Source organism: Nuphar pumila, chromosome 7 (genome assembly GCF_984573655.1).
Source record: "Nuphar pumila chromosome 7, dmNupPumi1.hap1.1, whole genome shotgun sequence".
Classification (NCBI taxonomy): Eukaryota; Viridiplantae; Streptophyta; class Magnoliopsida; order Nymphaeales; family Nymphaeaceae; genus Nuphar; species Nuphar pumila.
Genome location: NC_143255.1, coordinates 28,381,374 through 28,406,771, shown reverse-complemented (window position 1 = coordinate 28,406,771; position 25,398 = coordinate 28,381,374). Strand labels below are relative to the sequence as shown.

Sequence of the window (25,398 nt, the reverse complement as noted above, 5' to 3'; positions counted from 1 at the left end):
GTGCAAGCATAATGCCTCTTTGGAGATTGGCCTTGTGAGCAGCATCCTTTAAAGTAAAGGTTTCCTTTATATAATCCCAAGCTTCATAAGCTAATTGAAAATTGGATATTTGAGCTTGTGTGGCCGAATCTACACCCGCTTGAAGCCAATGAATGGCCTTATGATGACCACACTTCCAAGCTCTCCATTTCTTATTGTATTCATTGAAAGCCTTTTCTTTTTCATTTTCATTTAACTCCACTTCTTTCCCTTCAACTTGTTAAATTATGTAATCAAATCATGTAATGTTATATATATATTTTATATATATAAGGTAATACATATACATATATTAATATATATGTATATGTATCTACTTATTATATATATAAAATATATATTTCTATTATTTAGCCGTAGGGGTAGTTTAGTCTTTTTCTCATTTTAGCGCATATTCATTTCTTGAATATGTATTGTATTTTTTCCTTTTTATTTTTCTCTTTTTTTTTCTCTTTTTTCTTTTTTGTACCCTTTGTACTTTGTACCTTGGGGGCCCCACCACTAGTCGTTGGGCCCCTCCAACGACTATGTGGGAGCCCCTCCAAGGGTCTATCCAAGCCCTATATAAAGGGCTCTCCTCCATTGTATTTGGTAAGGCTTTGGGATTATAGCCCAAGCTTGTGTTAGTGGAACTTATGACTTTTGGGTTCGTATTTGTGCATTTGTGAGTTTGTGTTGTGCATTGTGTGCACAAGTGTTTCAAGTGTTCTTGTTGGGCGTTTGTATACGCATTTATTTCCAAGAATATTGTAATATTGTTCGTAGTATCTTGTTGGAGATACTTTCACACAACTTTCTTTGTGAGAGATAGTTGAGGTTCCTCATCGGATCCATCTATATATCCCCAAAGATTTCTTCCCCAAAAAATATGTTCCATAGAAGAGGCCCATGTTCTATAATTGGTAGAAGAAAGCTTGGGAATGGTAGACAAGAAACCGGATTCTTTCTCTTCCATTTCAACAAAACATAATTTAAAATAAGAAGAATCCAACCTTATAGATTTGAAGAAGAGTATGACTTTTGAACACAGGAATGCCTTTGAAATGCAACAGTCTTCAAAATTTCAGCAATACACCAATGATGACAGCACAAGATTCTTCCGCAGCAAAGTTGGTTGCTGCAGCACTTCAAACAGCAAGCTGTGGCAGCAGATTTGACAGCAACAGATTATGCCCACAGCAGCAGCGTAAGAACAGAATCAGATCAGAAACTGATCTGCCTTTGATCAGAGGCAAAACACCAAACAGTTGGTGTTCAGAAACCAGCAAACCGAGGTGCTTCAAAACAAGAAATAGCTGTTTACAGGGAACCTGGCTCTGATACCATGTAAATCAGCGGATCTTCAACACAATACAGATATAAATCTGTATCTCACTCAAGACAAAGGAAATAAGTGCACTAAGGCACTGTGTATTATTAACAAAAAATAGAAAAGCTTCAAAGAATCAATGATATACAAGAAGGCCAAGAGGCCTTTAAATAAGAACAACCTGAGATAGCTGTTGGAGTCTCCAACGGTTAGAAAACTAGCCGTTGGGGAGTCCAACAGCTCCTATAGCTGACACAGTCATCAAAGGAAATTAAAAAAAAAGTAAAAAATAAAAAAAAGAGATACAAAAATACAGGACAGCAACATATATATATATATATATATATATATATACACCCACATCATATAATTTATGTCATTGAGCCTCATGGGTATAGTGGTGATTACTTCTCATTCATCGTCCATAGGTACAAGAAGAGAGAGATAGAGAGATAGAGAGGAAGAAGAAAACAATGAAGGCAAAATTCTTTTGGGCACCGTGAGTCCACGCTCGTACGATCCATGATCTCACGTCCATACAAGCACCCTTTTACCACGATCAAAATAGTGATGGCTCTGATACCATGTAATGAAACCAAGAGCTCTCCACACACCTCAAACAAGAGGCTAATACAAACTCAGCAAAGAGGGCAAAGCATAATAGCCACTTAGGGGATTAACAAACACAATGTAAAAGATTATATTTATTCACCTGAAATGTACAAAAAATGCATTGAGTTACAAGGGGCTCAAGGCCCATATTTATACACAAAAGTAGGAGTGAGAAGCTCCAAGGAAATAGCTGTTGAGGGCTCCCCAATAGCTAGAAATCTAGCCGTTGGGAGCTCCCAAGAGCTATATGACTGTAAGTGCCCTTGACAATACAACAATGTACATCTATGTCACATGGACTCGGCCAACTGGGTGCGAGTACGAGTGCGGCACCCGGTGCGGTCAACCTGACCCTGGGTGCGTTGACCGCACCCATGGTCATTTATGTCCAACTTTTGGACCTTATATATATATATTTATATTTATATTTATATTTTTGCTGCACCCCCGCACCCAAGTTTTTTGAAAGTGCCGCACCCCCGCACCCGCACCCATGTGACATAGATGTACATAAAATGAAAAATAAAAAACACAAAAGTCCCTCTAAGGGGTGACACCTATTACAATGTTTAAAAGACCAAAATACCCCTGGATTGTGCTATGTGTGTATGTACATACAAAAGTATATATATAATATATATAACAACTATCTTTTAACAAGTCTGACCTGATAACATATCTGGCCAGGCTCAGCCCGATCTTTTTTGGGCCATGCTTTCAAACACTGGCCCGAGCCTGACCCGTAGCAGGCCGGGTATCCGGTCCGTTGTCCACCCCTAACTGTTCTTGCTATTGCTTTCTATTGGTGCCCATAATATATGACATTGTTTTTGGAACACACTAAAATTTAAGATTCTATCCACCTCCATGCATCTACTGCATTCATTGTTTTGAATCTTTTGATCTTTAGTTTTGCCAGATGTTTCTCTTCCTTATCTATATCTAGGTTTTTTCAACATGCTGCATGATAGCAATGCTCATTCACGGTACACTTTGAAATGTATAACAGCCGCATCTTCAACGTACAAAGCTTTGTGATTTGAAGGACGCTGATCTTGATCCCATGTATGTGAAAAAGAGAGAGCAATTGAAAGAACTTGTTGCCTCAATTATTCGTCCAAAAATTGTTCAGAGCAGAGCCTTAAATGGGAAGGAGTTTGTTTCTTTTTTGAAGCAGGTTCTTGCATCCATATAAAGTGAATAATTTCAAATTAGAATATAATTCCCTACTCTTTTGCATTTGCTTACTATTGCAACTGCATTGTAGATCGTTGAAGCTTTGAACAAAGGGGAAATTCCATCAACGGGGTCGCTAGTGGAGGTTTTCAACAGAGCAATTCTTGAGCGCTGTTTGAAACTGTACAACCAGATAATGTCCAATGTGCAGTTGCCACTATCAGAGAACATGTTGCAGCATGCACATGAGAAAGCAAGAACTGGTACAATGAAAGCCTTCGAGCAACAGCATTTTGGACGACGTCATGCAAAACAATCTGTGGTTCAATTGGATGATGAGATAAAAAAGGTGAGTGGTGGATATTCTGTCATAGATCTATACTTATACTCTTTTTTTGTCAGTTTTGTTGGCACTTTCTGATTGGCTAATTCTTGGAATCTTGGCCAATAATTATATGATTTTCTTTTGAGGCACTTAGTGTTTATGTTTATACAAAATTCATGTGATTCATAAAATTTGATTGTTTGATAAAGATCTTACTTTTTATTCCTATTGCAGGTTTACAAAAATTTTGTCCTTACAAATGAGTATCAGTCTTCAAAGCTCTGTGAAGCCCTTTATGTTAAGTGTGAAGACAAAATGGACCAGCTTCAAGTCTTGAGACTTCCTTCCATGGCAAAATTCAATGCTGGTTTTCTCCAATGCAATAGAAGTTTCGAAGATGAGTGTGTTGGGCCTTCCAAAGCTAACTATGAGGAGCGCATGGCTAAGGTAAGATTTCTATTCTTGGTCATGGCTGAATACCATTATTTAGCTTCATTGTTTGAACGTTTGGGGCCAAAAGGAGTCTGAATTTATTGGTTACATCTACATCTTATTTGTTGTCAATTGCATCTTTTTGTGCTTTTTTATTAACTCGGTTATACTTTTGATTCTCAGCATGCTTGCTGTGTTTTTTTCCTCTCAAATGTCCTCGTGATCATTCTTTATTTTCTTGAGTACATGCTTTTTCATTCAAGAAGCAAGCTTTTGAGCTTAGATATCATGTATTTTGGGGAAAATATATTATCATATGGTAACTCTATTGCATGGACGAAAGAGGCAAGTGTTGTCTCCTGTTAGTGAATTTCTTGGGAAGCTGGTTGGGAAGCATCTATTGAAGAAGTGAATCGTTAAGCAATTTGAGATATCCAGATAATTGTGGTTGGGCCTCTTTCTGTATATGAACTCCAATCTTTTAATAAATGTAGGAATAAACTAAAGTTAATCCTTATCCGCATATTCCATTGGGATAATATTCTGAAGGCTCTTGAACTGCCAAGTTTTCTGGGAGAACTCTGAAAACCTCCTTTTTTTTTATCTTATTTACTATATTGCTCGAGTGTTTTTTTCCATTTCGAGGCCTGTGAAAAGGCAACTAATCAACAAATAGATGAGCGAAGATTTAGGGAATAATAGATGATGAAGACAGTGTGAACAAGAAGTAGAAATGTGCATTGTGGCACAGTTAATCAAAGTTAAGGTAGTTCACCCAGCCAACTAGATCTTCCTCTGGCTGAGTCAATTCCACATAATTGCTAGATTTCTTTTGGGAATTTTCTCGAATGACTCGAAGATCAGGAAACACCTATATCACATATGTACAGGTGCAGTGATGTAGGGTACACGTACAGCACAAAAATTTCAGGATGTTATTGTAATATCATGAAAATTTCTGGAAAATACAGGCTGCAACTATTTTAATTTTTGACTTTTGGAAGCTTCATTTATTTTGATAAGCGACAGAAAACACAAAAACACACTTGATTTGGTTCAGAAATCAAATCAAATGTTTGATTTTTCAAAAAATTGAGCTGTTTCTGGGATTCTGTTGTATCTTAAGAATCAGCAACTAAAGAAGTTAAAAAATTTCAGCAAATTTATTTTGGTTGTGGATTGCGGCTCCTATGATCACTGCCTTCTGTGGGCATGCCTCATATTTTTTCTTCCTTGTTCTGTACTTTGACTCAGCACCTTTTTTGTTTCTGCTCTTCTCTTTTATTTTATTTTTTTACTCACTAAAAAAAGTACTGTGTATGTTTGAAGCACTTAAAAAATAATGGACTGGATGACTGATTTATGTGGGGTCCAAGTGCCCAAATCCCTCTTCAGCTGTGCTTTTGTTGTATGGCTTTGAGTATTCATGCTTCAGAAAACACATCTTTGACTAAAATTCATATACACCTATATAGAATCTAGAGCACTAACCTAGAAAGCCATGGAATGCAAGTTCAATCAATTAGCATGCTCATTTGAGTTCAATTTAGCGAGTATAGCTTAGGCATTACTAACTGAAACAGATGAACGTATCATCCAAAGGAGTTTTGGTTCAACATCAAAAGTGAGTTTGACGATTATTTCACATCCAAAAGGACCAAAGAATTAGATAACTGTTGCTTTTAATTTTCAGAGATTTTATGACTGCTTCGGCATGTTGGCTGACTGACACTTGGGTGTGCTTATGTTGTATGGGTTCTGCCACATTCCCAAGTGTCCCCAGTTTTCCTCATCTAGCTCATGTGTAGGACGAATGAAATGTGGTTGCTAAAAGATTCCATCAGCATAAACATGTGTGGAGGTTTAACCTATAGATAATAGATACATCATTTCAAATGTGATAATGCGGTTGTATACTATGTCTGATAACTCATTTGCATGGTCATGCAAGTGCAGGGTACTTATATTCTATTCCTGCTTAGAAGATCACTCACATGGCTTTTTCTTGGCTGGTGATACATTTAATCCATAAAAATATTTGTACTACACTTGTTTCACCAGTTGGCAAATTATGAGATTTCTGACTGCATAAGAACCTGAAATTAGTTACAACCATAGTCACTGATATCGGTGACATTTTGAAAATATCGCGAGATTTTATGAGAAATTAAGGGTAGCCGATATTATCGGGAAAATCTTTTGATATTTTCAAAATATCGCCAAAATGAAAATATCACAATATTATCATGATATTTATGATTTTTTTCTTATTTTATATATTTTAGGCCATTTTTTTGTATTTTTTATTTCTTTTTTAAATACTTTCTAAACTTATATTTTGCAAGGAAAATTGATATGAAACCTATTATTTTCTTATCTTTCTTATTATTTTTTATATTTTTAATTTTTAAAACTTCAGAGATTTTTTCTATAGAAACCAGTTTTTGAAAATCTCTTCGAGAAAAAACCCTCGCCAAGATATTACCTTGAACGATATAGGTGACTATGGTTACAAATTTCATTCGGAAAATTTTGCAATGAATTGAATTTTCTTCTTTCCCAAGAAAATGTATGGAGAATCTTGGTATATTTATAAATTAAAATAGAGGAAAAATAATGAAAACATATAATAATGTTAAAAATTTTAAAACTATAAATTTATGATAATACCATGATAAAACAGCGATAATATTGCGATGATTGGAAAAAGGAGTGATTTTGAAGACCTGGCAACAATATCATGATTTTCATGGCTTATAGAAAAACTTTAAAAATATTGCACATTTTTAAAAAAATTGTCAATATTTATGACGTTGTAGCACATAATTAAGATTACTAATGATATACAACAACAACAACAACAACTACGCCTTCATCCCAAAACAATTGGGGTCAGCGATATGAACCAAAAAAGAAATTCATTTTGGGTCTTCCACATGAATCCTTTTCCTCCAATCATTTCTATCCAACGCCATGTCCTCGGTGAGGTTCAAAGCATTCATATCCTTTCCTATCATCTCCATCCAAGTCTTCCTAGGCCTACCCCGACCTCTTTTAACTAATATATTTTCCCATTTCTCCAACCTTCTAACTGGAGCATCATTAGGCCTTCGCCGAATATGTCCAAACCACCGTAAACGATTCTCTCGCATCTTATTTTCAATTGGTGCAACACCTACCTTCTTACGTATCTCTTCGTTCCGAATCTTATCTTTTATTGTATTTCCACACATCCATCTAAGCATCCGCATCTCGGCTACACTCATTTTTTGAATATGATGTCTCTTGGCAGCCCAACATTCCGTACCATATAGTAAAGCGGGTCTAATAGTCGTCCTATAAAACTTTCCCTTCAACCGCAATGGCATTCTACGATCGCACAGCACTCCAGTAGCACTTTTCCATTTCATCCACCCAACCTTTATCCTATGATTTACATCTCCATCAATTTCTCCATACTTTTGAATGATGGATCCCAAATATTTGAAATAATCATTCACCGGTATATCTTGCTCACCAAGCTTCACTACACTCCCATCACTACTTCGTTGCTTACTAAACCGACATTCCATATATTCAGTCTTACTCTTACTCAACTTAAAACCTCTAGCTTCCAATGTCTGTCTCCATAATTCTAACTTAGCATTAACCCCAGTTCTAGACTCATCAATCAAAACAATATCATCAGCAAACAACATACACCACGGTACATTTTCTTGGATTGATCTCGTAAGCTCATCCATCACTATCGCAAATAGGAAAGGGCTTAAAGCAGATCCTTGATGTAACCCAACCGTTATCGGAAAATTGGTTGTCACCCCTCCACAAGTGCGGACATTGGTTACTACTCCTTCATACATATCTTTAATTATACTAATGTACTTGAGAGAAACACCTTTCTTCATCATTGTCCACCAGAGAACGTCCCTAGGTACTCTATCGTATGCCTTCTCTAAATCAATAAAAACCATATGCAAATCTTTGTTCCTCTTTCTATATCTTTCAATAAGTTGTCTAAGAAGATGTATAGCTTCCATAGTTGATCTTCCAGGCATAAAACCAAATTGATTCTCCGATATCATGACAACCTTCCTCAACCTAGACTCAATCACCCTCTCCCAAAGTTTCATAGTATGACTCATGAGTTTTATACCACGATAGTTTGTGCAATCTTGTATATCACCCTTATTCTTATATAAAGGCACCAAAGTACTCTTCCTCCACTCATTAGGCATCTTATTTGTTCGCCAAATCAAGTTAAAAAGATTTGTCAACCATTCTAAACCTTTCTCTCCCAAGCATTTCCAAGCCTCGATAGGTATACCATCTGGGCCAACTGCCCTTCTTGATTTCATTTTCTTCAAAGCCTCTGCAATTTCTTTCTTTTGAATCTTGCGCATGAAGTCACGATTTATCTCATGAAAAGGAATGGAGAAGTCTCCAAGATCTTGAGCATGACTATCATTAAATAGCTTATCAAAATAATCTTTCCATCTTTCCTTAATCTCCTCATCTTTGACTAAAACCCTTTGCGTTTCATCTTTGATACATCTAACCATACCCAAATCCTTCGATTTCCTATCTCTCATCTTTGCAAGCCTATAAATATCCTTCTCGCCTTCTTTGGTATCCAACTTGTCATAAACCTCCTTATATACCTTAGCCCTCGCGTTTCGAACAACTTTTTTAGCTTCCTTCTTTGCTATCATATACTTCTCCAAATTCTCATTATCACGACTCTTACTTAGATTTCTATAACACTCTCTTTTAACCTTAATAGCTAATTTGACATCCTCGTTCCACCATGATGTATCCTTACCTAGTGGTGCACCGCCTTTAGACTCACCCAATACCTCCTTAGCTACTTTTCTCATACCACCCGCTATCTTATTCCACATTGATTCTGAATCCTCCTCGAGACACCAATCAACTTCCTTAACTACCTGCTCTACAAACATTCCTTGTTTAGCTCCTTTCAGTGCCCACCACTTAATTCTAGGATCTATCCTATGTCTATCCCTTTTGCGGCATTGTCTAATTCTAAGATCTAAAATTAAGACTCTATGTTGTGTAGCTACACTTTCTCCTGGTATAACCTTACAATCGATGCAACAACCCCTATCTCTCTTTCTAAGTAGGAAAAAATCTATTTGACTCGTATTAACCCCACTTTTAAATGTTACTAGGTGAGACTCCCTCTTCCTAAACCAAGTGTTTGCTAAGATCATATCATAGGACAAACAAAAATCTAAAATCCTTTCTCCACTTTCATTTCTTTCTCCTATACCATAGCCTCCATGGATATTCTCAAATCCATCCCTACTAATGCCTACATGTCCATTAAGGTCACCGCCGATGAAAAGCTTTTCTCCATAAGATGTCTCTTGTACTACTCCATCTAAATCTTCCCAAAATTGATGCTTAATGGAATCATCTAAACCTACTTGAGGTGCATAAACACTAATAATATTAATAATATCCGTACCTAATACTAATTTAATAAGTAAAATTCTATCACCCTTCCTACGGACCTCAACTACATTATCTATAAACTGACGACTCATAACAATCCCTACTCCATTCCTATTCCTATTTATTCCTGTATACCAAATCTTATATCCCCAAGGTTCTATCACTTTAGCTTTCTCACCTACCCATTTGGTCTCTTGAAGACATAAAATATCAATCTTTCTCCTACACATAACATCTACTAACTCTACCAACTTACCAGTTAAAGACCCTATGTTCCAAGTGGCTAACCTAATTTTATGGTCTTGGACTAACTTCTTTACCCCCACCCGTCCAACAAAGTGAGGGAACCCTTGCCTATTTGACACCACACCCGGGCGCCGGTGTGACGCGTCGCTTCTGGGCGACGACCTAGCAACCCTTGCAGATTACTAATGATATATGCAAGTAAAATTGTATGCGAAGTATTAATCATAGTCACATGTACCGTTCAAGGTAATTTCTCATCAAGGTTTTTCCTTAGAGATATTTTCAAAAAGTGATTTTACTCGAGAAAATATCAGGAAAATCTCGTAAGCTATGAATAATAAAAAAAAGCTAAAGAATAATAGGGTTTATAGTATTTTTCTTGCAAAAATATAAAGAAACAATTAGAAAAGGTTTTAAAATATCAAAGAAGCAAAAAAGATACTTAAACTATATAAAGATTTTTTTTTTGAAATTCTTGGGAAAATATCGGCTGACCTTGATATTTTCAAAATATTGGCAATATCGGTGACTATGCTATTAATATACTTTATGAGCAAAATTCAGAGTTAGGCTATAAAAATAGGCCCTTTTGCTAGGTCCAAACTTGCCTTGAAACCCTAAAGTATCATCATGAATAAGGTTTTTTAGCTTAAAATTAACTCTCTAAGATGAGTTTGGTTTAGGGTTACCGGAAACACTATATGGATCGGGGAAGCGTGCTTCCCTGAAATGTGTTTCAGAAGTGCAAAATGCGACACTTTCGAAAAGTGAGGGGAAGTGTGCTTCTCATTAGTGAGAAGCGTGCTTCCCAACATTGAGAAGCTCGCATCCTAATATTGGGAAGTGAGTTTCCTTTTTTTTTTTGGGGGGGGGCTTGAACAATTTTAGCCTTCAATAAATTTGTTTTATCGAAAAAATAAGAGACTGTTTTTTAAAAGGTTAAAGTAGTAATTTTTGGTTCTTATGAAATATCATAAACAAAAACTGAGTAGGGTTTGAGGTTTTTGATTTCCAAACCCTACCCTCTCTCTCGCTCGACCCCTCCTCTCCGGCAACCTCTATCGGTCTCCATGGATGTCTTTAGGTATGCTCTCTCTCTCTCTATGACTCTCCCTCTCTCTCCGTCTTCTGCTCTGACTTTGTCTATCTCATGGTTGCCAGTTGAGGAAGCGGGAGCGGGAAGTGAGGTACTTTCAAAATTTTAGTAAGCGAGAAGCATGAGACCACTTAGGAGCGAATCAGGAATCGTCTTGGAAGCGACCTAGGAAGCGAGGGGGGAAGCGAAAAAAATAAAAATAAAAAAAATACAAAAAATATTGAAAAAATGGGGGAAGCACGCTTCCCATTTAAAAAGGGTGCTTCCCCGCGCGTTTCGAAAGCGCGACGTTTTGTGCTTCCCCACTTACCTAGGCGCTTCCGGTAACTCTAGTCTATCTCTCTGTAATGACCCCAACTTATCCTCGTAAAAAGTGATTTTTTATTTTTTTAAAACAATTGCAGAAACAAAACCCAAGGATCCGGGGTCTCACAGATTTAATATATATAACAAACCCCAATAGATAGTGCATTAAATCAACAAAGAAATAATCAACTTTATTAATCAATAAATAATATTAATGTCAAGTGAGTTGAAATAGAAAATTGTCTATGTCAAGTCGCCACTCTGTCAAGAATCCAGAATATGTCACGCAAATCTCGCAGTCTCCAACTAGCAAGTCACCTCATCACTGAGCTCCCGGTCCTGTAAAACAATTTTGAAAACGGGTAAGAACTAAAGTACTTTATATGAATTCTTCTAAAAATTCAAACAATAATGAAATAGCATAAACTAAATTGATGTATAATTTTAGAAGAATATCACAATAACAATTTTCATAATCAACTTATCATTCAAGCATTTAAACAGGTATCATGCAATAACAATTATCATGCGAAACAGAATAAACATGAATGCATAAACTAATGCAAAATAGTAAATATGCATGATTAACTTATTAAGTTATTTATCAGAGTTCCCTATTAAATGCACATAATTTTAGTTTTCACTTTTCTTTAAAACCTGTAGATACTCAAAACGGGAACACCATTTTTGAAGTTCAAGTTAGGTTTTCAGTTGTAGCTTAACATACAATTTGTATTTTATTACTGGGTTCCACACTTGTTCCTTAACCGATATTAGGAATTAACTTCATTCATCGAAACATTAGAAATCAACATCTAATGTAGGGACATCAGAGAAATTAGCATTCATTGACACCACTTTATTGGTATATCAATAACTACAACTGAGTCAACAACACTACACCCAGTGAAAGTGACTGAATCTCCCTAAAACCGTGGTCGGGAGGTGAACTACTATATCGGGTTCAGGTGAACAATCACACAGAGTTTTAGTATTTTCACGGTTTCTCTAAAACGGCCATCCAAGATTACCATACTTTAGAAGGGACATCAAGAAAGCGATTAATTATACTGTTCGGTCTCTTTTACTTTTTTAAACAATTCTTGGTTCTTTACACAAGAACCGTTTTGCAAATCAACATGCAAAACCAATTTAAGGCCCGACCTGCATAATTTAACAATAAAATTAACTTTGAAAAACAAAAAAATTTCAGAAATAAATTTTGCAATACATAAATTAAAATCAACAACATTAAAGCAACACCTGCTCCTGGCCCACACGGCTTGCAGTGGTTCACATTTGACCACAAAAGCATCTCAAAGTGATTTATGCTTATGCAAAATTTTAGTGAACATGCAATACACTTTGTTTCAACACATGTCCATAGTGCTCATTCAATCACATAATATGAATGCACATAAAGCCAATTGCATACGCATGTGAACAGATGCAACACATATCATCATGATTTAGTTCATGTATTAACACCCAATCATGCACATGATCATATTTATGCAAACATCAAAATAAACTTTAGGATTTTCATACGTAGGACATGCACATTTGCAATATATTATTTGAATATATAAACATGCACAATCAAACCACATCCAATAGGTGTCCCTGCAGTCCATATGATTGCAGATCCGAATATAGCTACACTGTTAAGAAAAGTAACATACAAAATACTGCCAATATGATCAATTTGCAAACATCCAAACCTGCGCAATAGTATGACCGGATTGCATATGTTCAACCCATTGGCAATCTAATCAAATTGCCCAAACTCGAATCATGGCCAATCTAATCAGAATCCACGTGCTACAAACCATGGCAATCTGATTAGATTGCATAGGAGCCGAGAAGGGGCAAATCTGGTATAGATTTAACTGAACCTAGCAGCAAACCTGCAGGCTAGACTTATGCTGTATCACATGTGCAGCAGCATGCTGTGGCTGGGCAGTGACATGCTGTTGGCAACATGTTGTTGCTGCAGAAACCTACAACAACATGCAGCGGACAACAGAACAGTGTTGCACAAAAACATGCAACACTATACTGCCCAACAACAATCCACATTTGTAACAAAAAATATCAGATTTGCGGACAACCAAACATGTATATAGTTTTCATCCGATGACAGCCCTCATAAACGCATGTACAACATATTTTTCAGCATTTATTATAGTCCATTTGGCGACATCGAGAACAGTTTGATGCCAGTCAACATGACAGCGTAAAAAAATTCCAACATAGTGCTGACAACAGTCAACATCACAACATCAAAACTGTTTTGATGCCAATCTACATGACAACATCAAACAATTATGATATCAAACATTATATTGATAAAAGAGGGCATAAACAGCCTGCTAATAGCTCACACAGAAGTCAGGTTTATGAACTCAGTCAATAGTAAAAACATGTTTATGAAATCAGCTCTAACGACAGTCATAAATAGATTTTTTTTTTCAACAGCCAACTGATGCAACCCATTCAAAATTCTGAAGACAGTCCTTACACAAGAAAAGTTCATGTGGTCAAATCAGATTTGATTTCCTAAAATCAAATCTGATGACAAACAATAATATTAATGACAGTCGGCAAGAAATCAAATCTAATATAATCTGATCAAATCTAATATCAGTCAATAATATGACCAAAATGAGTTCAGTATCAGTCCACAAGTGTAGGTAGTTAACAACCCTCAAAATCGTGTGTGGTTGAGTGTCAAAATCATATGTTTGATCACAGGTTGAAGAAACATGTACTCAACAGATCTGGACCGGCTCGAGTATCCACTCGGTCCAGATCTACGTGTTCAAGAGAACAACAGATCTAGCCAGATCTGACCACAAGATGAATCAACAGGTCTGACCCGATCTGCATGCTTGGAAACTTGGCAGATCTGGGCCAGATCTGCACATATATATATATATATATATATATATATATATATATATATATATATATATATATATATATGCTTCAGATCGGTACCAAATCTGTCTATGCATGTATGCCTGGCAAAATAGATAACTGTAGAACAAAAAAATTTGTCTATCAGCTGTATGCGTATGCGTGAACCATTAAATCCATTGACAACAATAGGCTAAGAACGTAAACCTAATTAAATTCCTTTTTATCAATGTAGACAACAAACATATATATGCAGATTACATAGGCCCTTAAATCGACCAGCTTGAAAAATCGCAAAGTTTGCTTTCGATGCATAAATACTAAGTCGGCAATGCTAGTACCCCATAAATTCATATGCATGGGAATAACTCGTCAATTACTGATTTACATACATATTCTCAATTGCATGAGCATGAAAAAAAATCGAAAATCTATCTACATGCTTCCTTTTTTTCTCATATGAAAATGAAATCATAAGTATCGACAAATCTGGAATATGTTTACATGTATTTCCAGATTTGTACACGGAAAATTGATTGTCACTGAGAAATAAACCTATATATATGTATATAATCAACAATATATATATATATATATATATATTTATGTATTTAAAGTCAAATTTCCATTTTTCCTCTAATATGTATACATCAAATCAAATTCATACCCATTTCTTCCCATAAGACTTAGAGAGAAACCTGTACCTTAGATTAGATGTAGAAAAAGACAAAAAATCGTCGGATGTTGGATGAGAAGGATGGATTTTTCTCCTTTCCTTCTCTTCCTCTTCTTCTTCCTTCCTCTGTTCTTTCTTTCTTTTCTCTCTCTCTCTCTCTCCCACGAGTTGGGCTCCCTTTTATATTGTTTCTAGAATTATTTTTTATATATTTTTTTTTGTTTTTATCTTTAACTAACTTATTATCTAGATGGGATGTGCCCTCTAGATAACTCTCTAATAGAGAGTAGAGTTCTACTAAAGGTAGAACTCTACCTCTCTAAATATCTCTTTTTATGAATTAATTATTTTATTATTAAATATTATATATATATATATATATATATATATATATATATATATAGAATGTTACAAAGGGTGTCGCCCCCCTCTGGAAGTCTCCCTAGAGTAGAGTTCTACTCCAGGTAGGACTACTAACTTTTAAATTAGTTATATTTGGATTTCGGATCTTGATCAGGATCCAAGATCCAAATCCATATAGATCCAACTTGTACCATATCCTAGCCAATATGGGTCTTGGATTGGGTCCAAATCCATATCAACTTGGATCAAATGGATCAGATCAAGTCCGATCCAATCCACAAAAGGGTAAAAATAGAGGCAGGTCATTTTTGAAAAACACAATTTTTGGGCCAATCGTAACCCGATTTCAGAAAAATGAAGCACCAATGTTCTCAGAATTACGAGATGCATCTAACTATATACGTACCTGATTTTTGCCTCCGAATTTTGCTTGAATTTTGCTCAAATTTAAAGGTTAAAAATGAAAAATTTCTCAAATATTAATTGTCTCAACTAGGTCTTGTCAGTGGGCCTTGGGCCACACCCAGACCCAACTGACGTCACCAATTTTTAAGGTATTTTTCATGATTTTTATCAATCTTATAAAATACTTAGCCAAAATTTTTATATTTTTCGAATTTATAAATCATTAGAACACACACGATATTACACTCTCACTCTCTCCTGCTCTGACTCTCTTTGTCTGTCTCTCTTGCTCTGACTCTCTCTCTCTCTCTCTCTCTCTCTTTTGTTTAATTTGGCTAAAATGGTTGGTCTAGTTCATGCTAGGTACTGATGCACTCTTTCTTGCTTGGTTCTACTCGTGCTTTGATTAGCTTGTCATATTAGATTGTAAAAAATACTTAGTTGTATGGATCCTTTTCTTTTCCTTCTGTTATTTTTCTGCATTTTGCGATAAAATCCAACAAATTTGTGTGTTGTGTGTATACTGTATAATGATTGTTCTGTAAGCTGATTTAATGCTCTATTATTTGAGAATTTGGATGTTGATAGTGATTATCTTGCAGCGGGATGCATTTGTTAAATGGTTGCAATAGGAATATGAATTATGATTTTTTCTTGATATATTATTTATTAAATGCTTGCAACAAGATGCATTTTTTTAATGGTTGCTACATGAATATGAACTATGACTTTTTCTTGATGTATTATTTACTAAATGCTTGCAACATGATGCATTTGTTAAATAATTGCATTTGCCTATATGATTTGGTTTTGAGATTAATAGATCAACTTTCATGTTATCTACTCATATTTCTATTTTGATAAATTAAAAAAATATAATTATATTTTCGCTTCCCACTCGAATCTTGTCGCTTCCCTCTTCGTTTTCCCTTCAGATCCTGGTTCGCTTCCGGTTCGATTCCTTGGTCGTTTCGGTTCGCTTCTCTTCTCGCTTACGAGACGATTCCCAGTTTGCTTCCAAGACTTTCCATGGTTCTCGTTTAAAATTTTAGAAGTGCCTCTTTTCTCGCTCTCGCTTCCTCACTGACAACTCTGGTTTGGTTCACACTAGGGCTTTGCACTATTAATGTATACACATATAATGTAAACATATATATGTTTATATGTGTTTACATATATATGTTTATACATATATTATTCAGGGGCATTTTAGTCTTTTCACACACACACACACATATATATATATATATTCAAAATAAGTGTATTTTTATTTTTGTTCTTTTTATTTTATTATTTAATTTTTTGTATTTCTTCCTAGCCTTGAAGGGCTTTTTTGGAAATGGGTAGAGAGTCGTTGGACCGTACGGTCCGTACCCAACAACTAGAATTCTAGTCATTGGATAGGTCTCAACGGCTGCCTAGAGCCTTTCTTTTTGTATATAAAGGGGTGAGACCCCTCTCTCTTGAATTGTATTCTCAAAGGGATTATTCCTCAATAATATCCATTATTTTTATGAGTGTTCTTATCCCTTAGTGGCTCATTTTTGTGTTTTCGTGTATTAACCTATAAGAGGTCATATTCTGTAAGTGTTCTCTTGCCCATAAGTGGCACATCAAGGCATATTCTTCAGTTCGTGACATGGTACCAAAGCCTATCGACTCCTTTGTGTTACTCAACTCTTTCAAGACTGGGCCTTGCTTCGGCAAGCATTCTTACCAACCTTCTTGAGGATTAGTCTTCTTATGAATGCATAGAGACATTGGTGCTTCAAAAAGAGTTGAAAGTTTGCTCAAGTATTTATTTCTCTTCGCTTTCTTTTCTCTTGCTTTGTATTCTTTGGTTTTATGCCCGAAAAAAGAGTGATGGTAGTTTCAATAAAATTTGATGAAAAACACTACAATTTATAGGCTACCGCCATCAAAAGAATCTTTATTGGTAAAGGATTGTTGGAGTATGTTGATGGTTTCGTAATAGAACTACAACTCACTCTCACAAAAGCCATTAAAGAAAAGGATGAAACCATTGAAGATGAGGTTCTTAAAGGAGAAAAAAAAAGCTCTTATAGGTTATAAGAAAGCTTTGAAGGAATGGGAAATTGCCCATGCCAAGGTATTTTCTTTATTTATGGGAAGTATGAACGAAGATACATGTGAAACTATTTTGGAGTTTGAAAGAACCAATAAAGCATGGCTCTTCGTTAAACAAACTTATACTCAGTAACTCAATGCAACATTGCATTTCGATGGGAGCTTCAAGACAAGATACAATTAGCAAAAGTATTAGAGAGTACTTTGGCTCTTTAAAGAAGTGGGATCAAATGGCTAAGTTAGAGCCCATTTGGGAAACTCCCAATGTGTTGGCCATTTCAAAACCAGGTGCCAACACTCATACATACAAACCCCTACACTTTTATAAGAAAAATAACTATGGGAAGAATCCTGTGTATAAAGGAAAAAGAGATGGAAGGAAAAGATGAGGTATTTTTTGCCATATTTATGGAGAACCAGGACATATTAAACTATTTTGTCCGGAATTCAAGAACAAAGATGAAAAGAAGGTTGCTTTGGTTGGTACTTCACAAGTTGACCAAAATTCTTCAAGTAAATCAATTTTGAACATGTTTCTTTCTCAACTCATGGAGGCATTGCAACCTCTACGCAAAGGACAATCCATGATCGGTGCCACCGTCTCTTCTTCTCCAGGTATGACTGGCTTTTAGATTTGGGTGCATCATTTCATATGACATGATAAATCTATACTTTCCAATTGTAGAATCTACTAGTAAAAAAAAATGTTTGCACTGTCAATGGAACCTCTTTTTATATTAATGGAATTAAAATATTTGAAAAATGTCCTAGTTTAGTATTCCAAAAATAAGATTTGTTCCAAAACTAAATTTAAATTTACTTTATGTTTCTCAAATCACTGATCATGGATGTAGTCTCCTTCACTTCTAACCAATGCATAATACAGGATTTCTAATCCGAAAGGCAAATTGGGGAAGGGTATAGAGAAGGAAACATATACTATATGGATCAGTTGAAAATTCCTGTCAAGACTTTTTGGCTTAATGTTAAAAAATTGGATAAAGTTTTGTGGCATCAAGGACTAAGACACCCTAGTATGTATAAATTATCCAATATTCCTTATCCGATGATCTTTTGTACCGATTGTGTTCTTGCAAAAATAAAATCAATTCCATATCAAGAGAGGTCTTTCTCTGCTACTAAACTGCTTGAATTAATTCATTCTGATGTTTGGGGTCCTGCCCATGTTGCCTCTAAGGGATGATATACTTATTATGCTATTTTTGTGGATGATTACTCTCGCTATACTTGAATATATTTTCTCAAACATAAATATGAAGTATTTGAGAATTTTTAAAAAATTTCATTAGTGACAAATCTTTTAAAGTCCAATATATCTATTTTTTGTTCTGACTCAGGGGGTGAATACATGTCTAATGACTTTCAACAATATTTGAGAGAAAATGAAATATTTCATCAAAGGTCGTGTAATACACCACAAAAAAATGGTTTGGCCGAAAGAAAGCATCGGCACATAATAGCGACCACTAGAACTCTTCTCATATTTAAAAGTGTTCTCAAATATTTTTGTGTTGAAGTAGCTCTCACCTTCGTATATCTTATAAATAAGCTACTTTCTTCAAAAATTCAAAATCTTTCACCATATGAAAAATTTATAATGTCTCTCCTGATTATCTTAGACTAAGGGTCTTTGGGTGTAGATGCTTTTTTCTCACTCATAAGAATGATAAATTATCTCATAAAGCAATTCCATGTATATTCTTAGGATATGGAGAAAGCCAAAAATGATTTAGGTGTTATGATATTAAAAATAACAAACTTCATATTTCTAAGAATGTCACATTTTTAGAACAATAAGATGGTCTCATCCAAAAATGAAAGTAAATGCAAGTTTTTAGAAATATCCCCACTAAATGAAGACTTTAATGAGATAACTTGCAATGAATCTCGAGCTACTGAGCCCCACAATCATCTAAATGTCATTCAATATCAAAGAAGATAAGATAATGAACAACTAAGTGCTTTTGAAAAATATTCAACCATAAAAGAACAAGAAAACACAAGAATTAGGAACTCAAAGAGACCACGTAGAGTTTCAGATAGATTTGTGCCATATGAATCTTTCGAACTTCACTATAGAGCTTGTTTAGCAAAAAATTATTCATACTTTGAACCTTCCACATATAATCAAGCAAAGGGCTATCCTGAGTGACAAAATGCAATGAGTGAAGAAATTAAAGCCTTAGAAAATTCTCAAACTTGGGAATTGTCTGATATACGAACTAACAAGAAATAAATATGACGTAGGTGGGTTTTTAAAGTCAAAACTAAAAGTGATGGATCTTTAGAAAGACATAAAGCTAGGTTAGTCACTAAAGGATATGCTCAAGAGTATGATATTGATTATGATGAAACATTTGGTCCCGTAGCACATATGACTACTCTTAGAATTCTTATAGCCATAGCCTCTATTAGGAAATAACCAATTTATCAAATGGATGTTAAAAATGCATTTTTAAATGTTGATTTAAAAGAAGTACATATTGGATCCATCCCTTGGATATAATGTTCTTAAGAAAAAAGTTTTATGCCTTAGAAATACTTTGTATGGTCCTAAACAAGCTCCAAAAGCTTGATATGATCACTTTAGTGTTGTTATGCTTAAGCTTGGATATACTTCTTATTATATCGACACTGCTTTGTTTGTTAAGAATTCCACTTCAAGTATTGTTATTTTATTGTTTTATGTTGATGATATGATCATAAATGAAGGAGATAAATAGAAAGTAAATCAAGTTAAATTTATTCTCAAACAAAGTTTTAAAACGACTGACCTTGGTTTTCTCAGATTTTTCTTAGGGATTGAGGTTGCATATTTCTCTCAAGGGTATTCGTTGTCTCAATCCAAATTTGCAGCTAAAATTATTGACAAGTCTGAAATTACTGATGACAAAAGAGTAGATACTCCAGAGGTGATAAATGCAAAGATGAAGATTGGACCATTGATGTATTTGACCATTACCAGACTCGACATAGCGCATGCAGTTCATAAGTCCAATCAATTTCAACACTCTCCTACCATTGTACACATGAGTGTTGTGATGCATATTATTAGATATTTTAAAAATTCTGCTTCTAAAATATTATTTTTATCTTTGTCTTATCTTCTTAATTTAATTGCTTATTCTGATTTTGACTAGGGGGAGACGTAAATGCCAGACACTCAACTACTGGCTACTGTGTTTTTGTAGGAGATTCTCTGGTTTCATGGAAATGCAAGAAGCAACATAAAATCTCTCTCTCCTCTATAAAAGCTTAATATCGAGCTATGACAATTACTACAACTGAAATTATATGGTTTAGGCATCTTCTCAAAGATATAGGAGTATTCGTGACAGAGCCATCTAGACTATGCTGTGATAACAAGAGTGCCATTTACATTGCTGAAAATCACACTTTTCATGAGCAGACTAAACATATTGAGATGGACTGTCATTATGTTCACGAAGAGTTTTTGAAGAAGACCATTTCACTGTCATTTGTCACTTCAGAATATCAACTTGCAGATTTCTTCATAAAAGCCTTGCCCTTCTCGAGGTTTCATTTTTTGTTGGACAAACTTTCGGTGATTCTACCATAAGTTTAAAGGGGAGTGTTAATGTATACACATAATGTAAACATTATATATGTTTATATGTGTTTACATATGTATGTCTATATATATATATTGTTTAGGGGTATTTTAATCTTTTTACATGTATATTCAAAATAAGTGTATTTTTATTTTTATTATTTAATTTTTTGTATTTCTTCCCAACCTTGAAGGGCTTTTTGAGAAATGGGTAGAGTCATTGGACCCTCTCTTTTTGTATATAAAGGGGTATTGTATTCTAAAAAGGGATTACTCTCCAGTAATATCCACTATTTTTATGAGTGTTCTCAGCTCTTAGTGGCTCATTTTTGTGTTTTCATGTATTGACCCATAAGAGGTCATATTCTCTAAGTGTTCTCTTGCCCATAAGTGGCACATCAAGGCATATTCTTCAGTTCGTGACACATCTGGCATATTCTCTAAGTGTTCTCTTGCCCATAAGTGGCACATCAAGGCATATTCTTCAGTTCGTGACACATCTGGCTTATTACGTGAACTTATTATGTGAAATGTATGCTTGACATGGCATGGTTTCCTCAAAGCTCCCACATGAAGTCAGATTTAGGGCCAGTAACCTGGCCTGGTTAAAGTAGGCAAATTCCGGGTGCTAACTGTGCTCATGCTAGGTTAGGGTTCAACAAGTGCCCTGAACGGCTGAAGCATGCTAGGTTAGGGTTCAACGAGTGCCCTGAACGGCTGAAGCAACATGTGATTGTGTTGGGAACATCCAATCCTGCCAAGTCCAGTCCATCTTATTTTTAAGAACTAAATTCTAGGGTCTTTCTCTCTCTCTCTCTCTCTCTCTCCTTGGAAAAATATGACAGAAGGCACTGTTTCATTTCAGTGGTTCCACATTTTGATATGTGATGGTTCCTGAGGGCCCCAGAAGTGCTAACGTATAAGATATTCCCAGCAATACTGTTTTATATAGGTAATGCATTTTGATAAGACAACTAAAATCAAGGAAATATCTGCAGATGCTCATGAAATCCAGGTCCCTGTTTATCAAAGAGTACAACCACAGGCTTTTCAACTGGTTGGTGGCATTCTCCCTTGTCATGGTCGTGGTTGGCCGATTTGTTATTAAGTTTATTTTAGTGGAGATTGCTGCATGGATACTGTTCATCTTCTTAGAGACATACACAAGGATGTTCTGGTCAGCAGAATCACTGTACTATAATCCTGCCTGGCATCTTATTGTAGCATCTTGGGAGACTATGGTTTACAATCCTGTTCTTGATTTAGATAGGTATGATCAATTCTCCCTTCATTTCATTTTTAGCCAATCTGAGATCAGCTTCGATATTTTTTTCATTTATGGTATATTTATGAAGTTATTTGTTGCATGTGATCATTTCAATATTATTGCATTTAAGTGGCAAGTGTTCCTGAAAGCATGACAATAATGAATTGTGTATCCTGGTCATAGTATCACCTATTTTATTTTGGAAAGGGAAACACTAATTATCATTTTGCTGCATGTGAAATGCAAAGACATGGGAAAGAGAGGAAAACGTGACAGCCCGAGGAAGAGGCCGGTTATATAATAGTGTTTCTGTAATGACCCCAACTCATACCCGTGGAAAAATTAGAATTTTTTTTAAATAATTGCGGAAAGAATCCCAAAGACCTTGGACTCTTACGGTCACAACACATCTACAACCACAAAGGAGTTTACACCACCATTATCCAAACAAAAATAACTTTATTCATCAATCAATAAAGTTTAAGAACAATAAGTAAAAAAATGACAAGTAAAACTAAATATAGAGCCACTCTGTCCCAAAATAGAATGTCAAGTAGTCACGCCATTCTCGTAGCTCTCTATAACAGTACGTCTCATCACTGGGCATCAAAGGTTGTGAAAAACATAAGATATACGGTGTCAGAATCATAGATCCTGCCTACGAATTCCTCTAATGAAACAAATAAGCAAGAAAAACATAAATCAGATTTATGCAATATTTTAGAGAAAATATGACGACAGTTCCAATATTCAAATAACTATTCTTGCAACAACAACACTCATCATGCAACAACACTACATCACAGATAAGAGAAACAGGTAAATATGCATGAAATTAATGCACATGCACGAATAACTTATTAAGTTATTATCAGAGTTTTCTTTTGTATGCATGTCCCTATTAAATGCACACAATTTTAGTTTTACTTTCATTAAAACCCGTTGATACTAAAAAACGGGCACAATAATTCCCGAGGTCAAGTTTTCAGTTATAGCTTAACACACAATTTGTATTTTATTACTGGGTTTCACACTTGGCGCTCGACCGATATCAGGAATCAACACTATCCATCAGAATATTAGAATTCAACATCTAATGTCGAAACACCAGAAAAATCAACATCCACTGATGCCACTTTCTTGGTATACCAATAACAACAACTGTGTCTATACACCATCCCCAGGCAAAGTGGCGGAAACTCCCTAAAACCGTGACCTAGAGGTGAACCACCTAGTTGGGTTCAAGAGCACGATTTCACACGGAGTTTTAGTATCCTCACGGTTCTCCAAAACCGAGTCCAGGATTCTCACACGGTGGAAGGGACATCCAGGAAGAAACATTAATTACATTATTTTGTTCATTTTATCCTTTTTATCAAAAGAGAGGTTATTTACACCATATTTATTTTGCAAATCAACATGCAAAACACAATACGAGACCTCAGCCCATTACAATATTTAACAGTGTAATTTGTTTAGAAAACCAATAGTTTTTTATGGATTTGCAATGCATTCAACACAAACTTAGAGCAACACCGGCTCGTGGCCTACAATGGTTGATGCAGGGCAGGACCCGATTAGACCCATCGTGCCACCCGATCCACCACGAAGGGCAGACGATTGGATCCACGTGTTCGATCCCATCTCAGGTACGGAGCCGCGACGCAGGGACGTACCCCTACGCACCTACTCAAGGCGTGGTTCGGTTCGAACATCACAGAGCCAGCAGCTGACTGAAGCTGACCCGGATCACGATTCGGGTCCAAGGCTGAACCCGCGACCCAGGTCCAATAATAGTCTTTAAAAAACCCTCTCCTAGGGTTTCGTGGAGACAGAGAAGATTGAAGACTCAACAACCTTTTCTTTTCTTTTATTTTTTTGATATTGCTTGTTCCTTTTCCCCTTTCAGTTAGTCGTTGTTTACTTTATTCCTTTACTGTTCCTTGTTTTCCCCTGCATTGCTGGAACCTTATTGAAAATAAAAGAAAGTATAAGCCACACCGATTCCAGGTGGGCATCGATTCTTTTCTCCTCGAAGAACGCTGCATCAAAGTGGTATCAGAGCAAGGTTTCCACCTTCATCAGCGAGATGACTCTTGAAGTGGGGACCGATCCGGTACGAGGCGAGGAGCGTGAGGAGACTGGCAGCGAAGATCCAATGCTGCGCGTAATGGACGTGTTGACAAAAATCTAGGAGAATATGTTGCGCATGAATAGAGATATCGCCGACCTGTCGAAGCGACTGGATGGGTTTGATGAGCGCTTGACAGCCCTTGAGTCGCACAAAGAACCGTGCGGAATACCAGGCGCAGACCTCGTTGACGGCGCGTCCGCAAGTTTGAGTCCCAATGTTTCAGAACTCTATCAGCCGACGCAATTCCAGCAAGGTCGTGTTGCTGCCTTCCTGCCGGTTCCAGTATCCACCTCTGATCCGGGCACTTTCCAGCAGCACCAGGGGGGTCCGACAAGCAACAACCCCCATGTGGTGGTACCTCACCCCAGGCAACGAGCACCTGCGTTGGTATCACAAGTCGGACCGAGCCTGCAGGAACCCAGCGATACGCTGGGTCCACCTACAGGTCTGGGTTCGTGGCCGCGAGTCCCTGCGACTGCGTCGCAGGTCGACCCGAGCCAGTAGGGCCCCAGCGTTACGCTGGGTCCACCTGCAAGCCCTGGCTCGTGGCAAGATTTCACGAGGGTTGCGCCGCAAGTCGAGCTGGGTCGGCAGGGCCCCAGCGTCACGCTGGGCCCTGCCGTAGACCCGGGTTCATCAGCCCGTCCCGGGAGCAACTCACCTTTCCCTCCTGACCCCGCGCGGGGAGGCTCCGTGGTCGCACCCCCGCGAGCGGGAACAAGTGAGGCCCTTTTGGTTGGGCCAGACCCAAGAGGGTCCGGTCCAGTCTTCACTACAGCAGGGCACAGGCCCGGTTCGCTGGGACCAGCCGTTGGGTCTCAGGGAGCAGGTCTAGGTCTAGAACCCCTTCACCCGGCTTACCTAGTTGGGTCTGGTTTGCGGGCTGCCCCGAACCAGATCCAACCTATTAATTTTTATCCTAAAAATAGACCCCATGTCGA

At 36.6% G+C, this 25,398-nt stretch overlaps 1 protein-coding gene across 1 annotated transcript in view; it reads left to right on the top strand.

Annotated features, from left to right (window-relative positions):
- The window catches only part of LOC149831665 (uncharacterized), an 82,919-nt gene that overhangs the window by 30,646 nt on the left and 26,875 nt on the right, over positions 1-25,398 (top strand). Inside the window, exons 13-16 of the mRNA XM_090014054.1 lie at positions 2,970-3,137; positions 3,228-3,485; positions 3,696-3,908; positions 22,055-22,326. Coding sequence (XP_089870180.1) covers positions 2,970-3,137; positions 3,228-3,485; positions 3,696-3,908; positions 22,055-22,326 — 911 coding nt within the window. The remainder of the gene's footprint in view (positions 1-2,969; positions 3,138-3,227; positions 3,486-3,695; positions 3,909-22,054; positions 22,327-25,398) is intronic.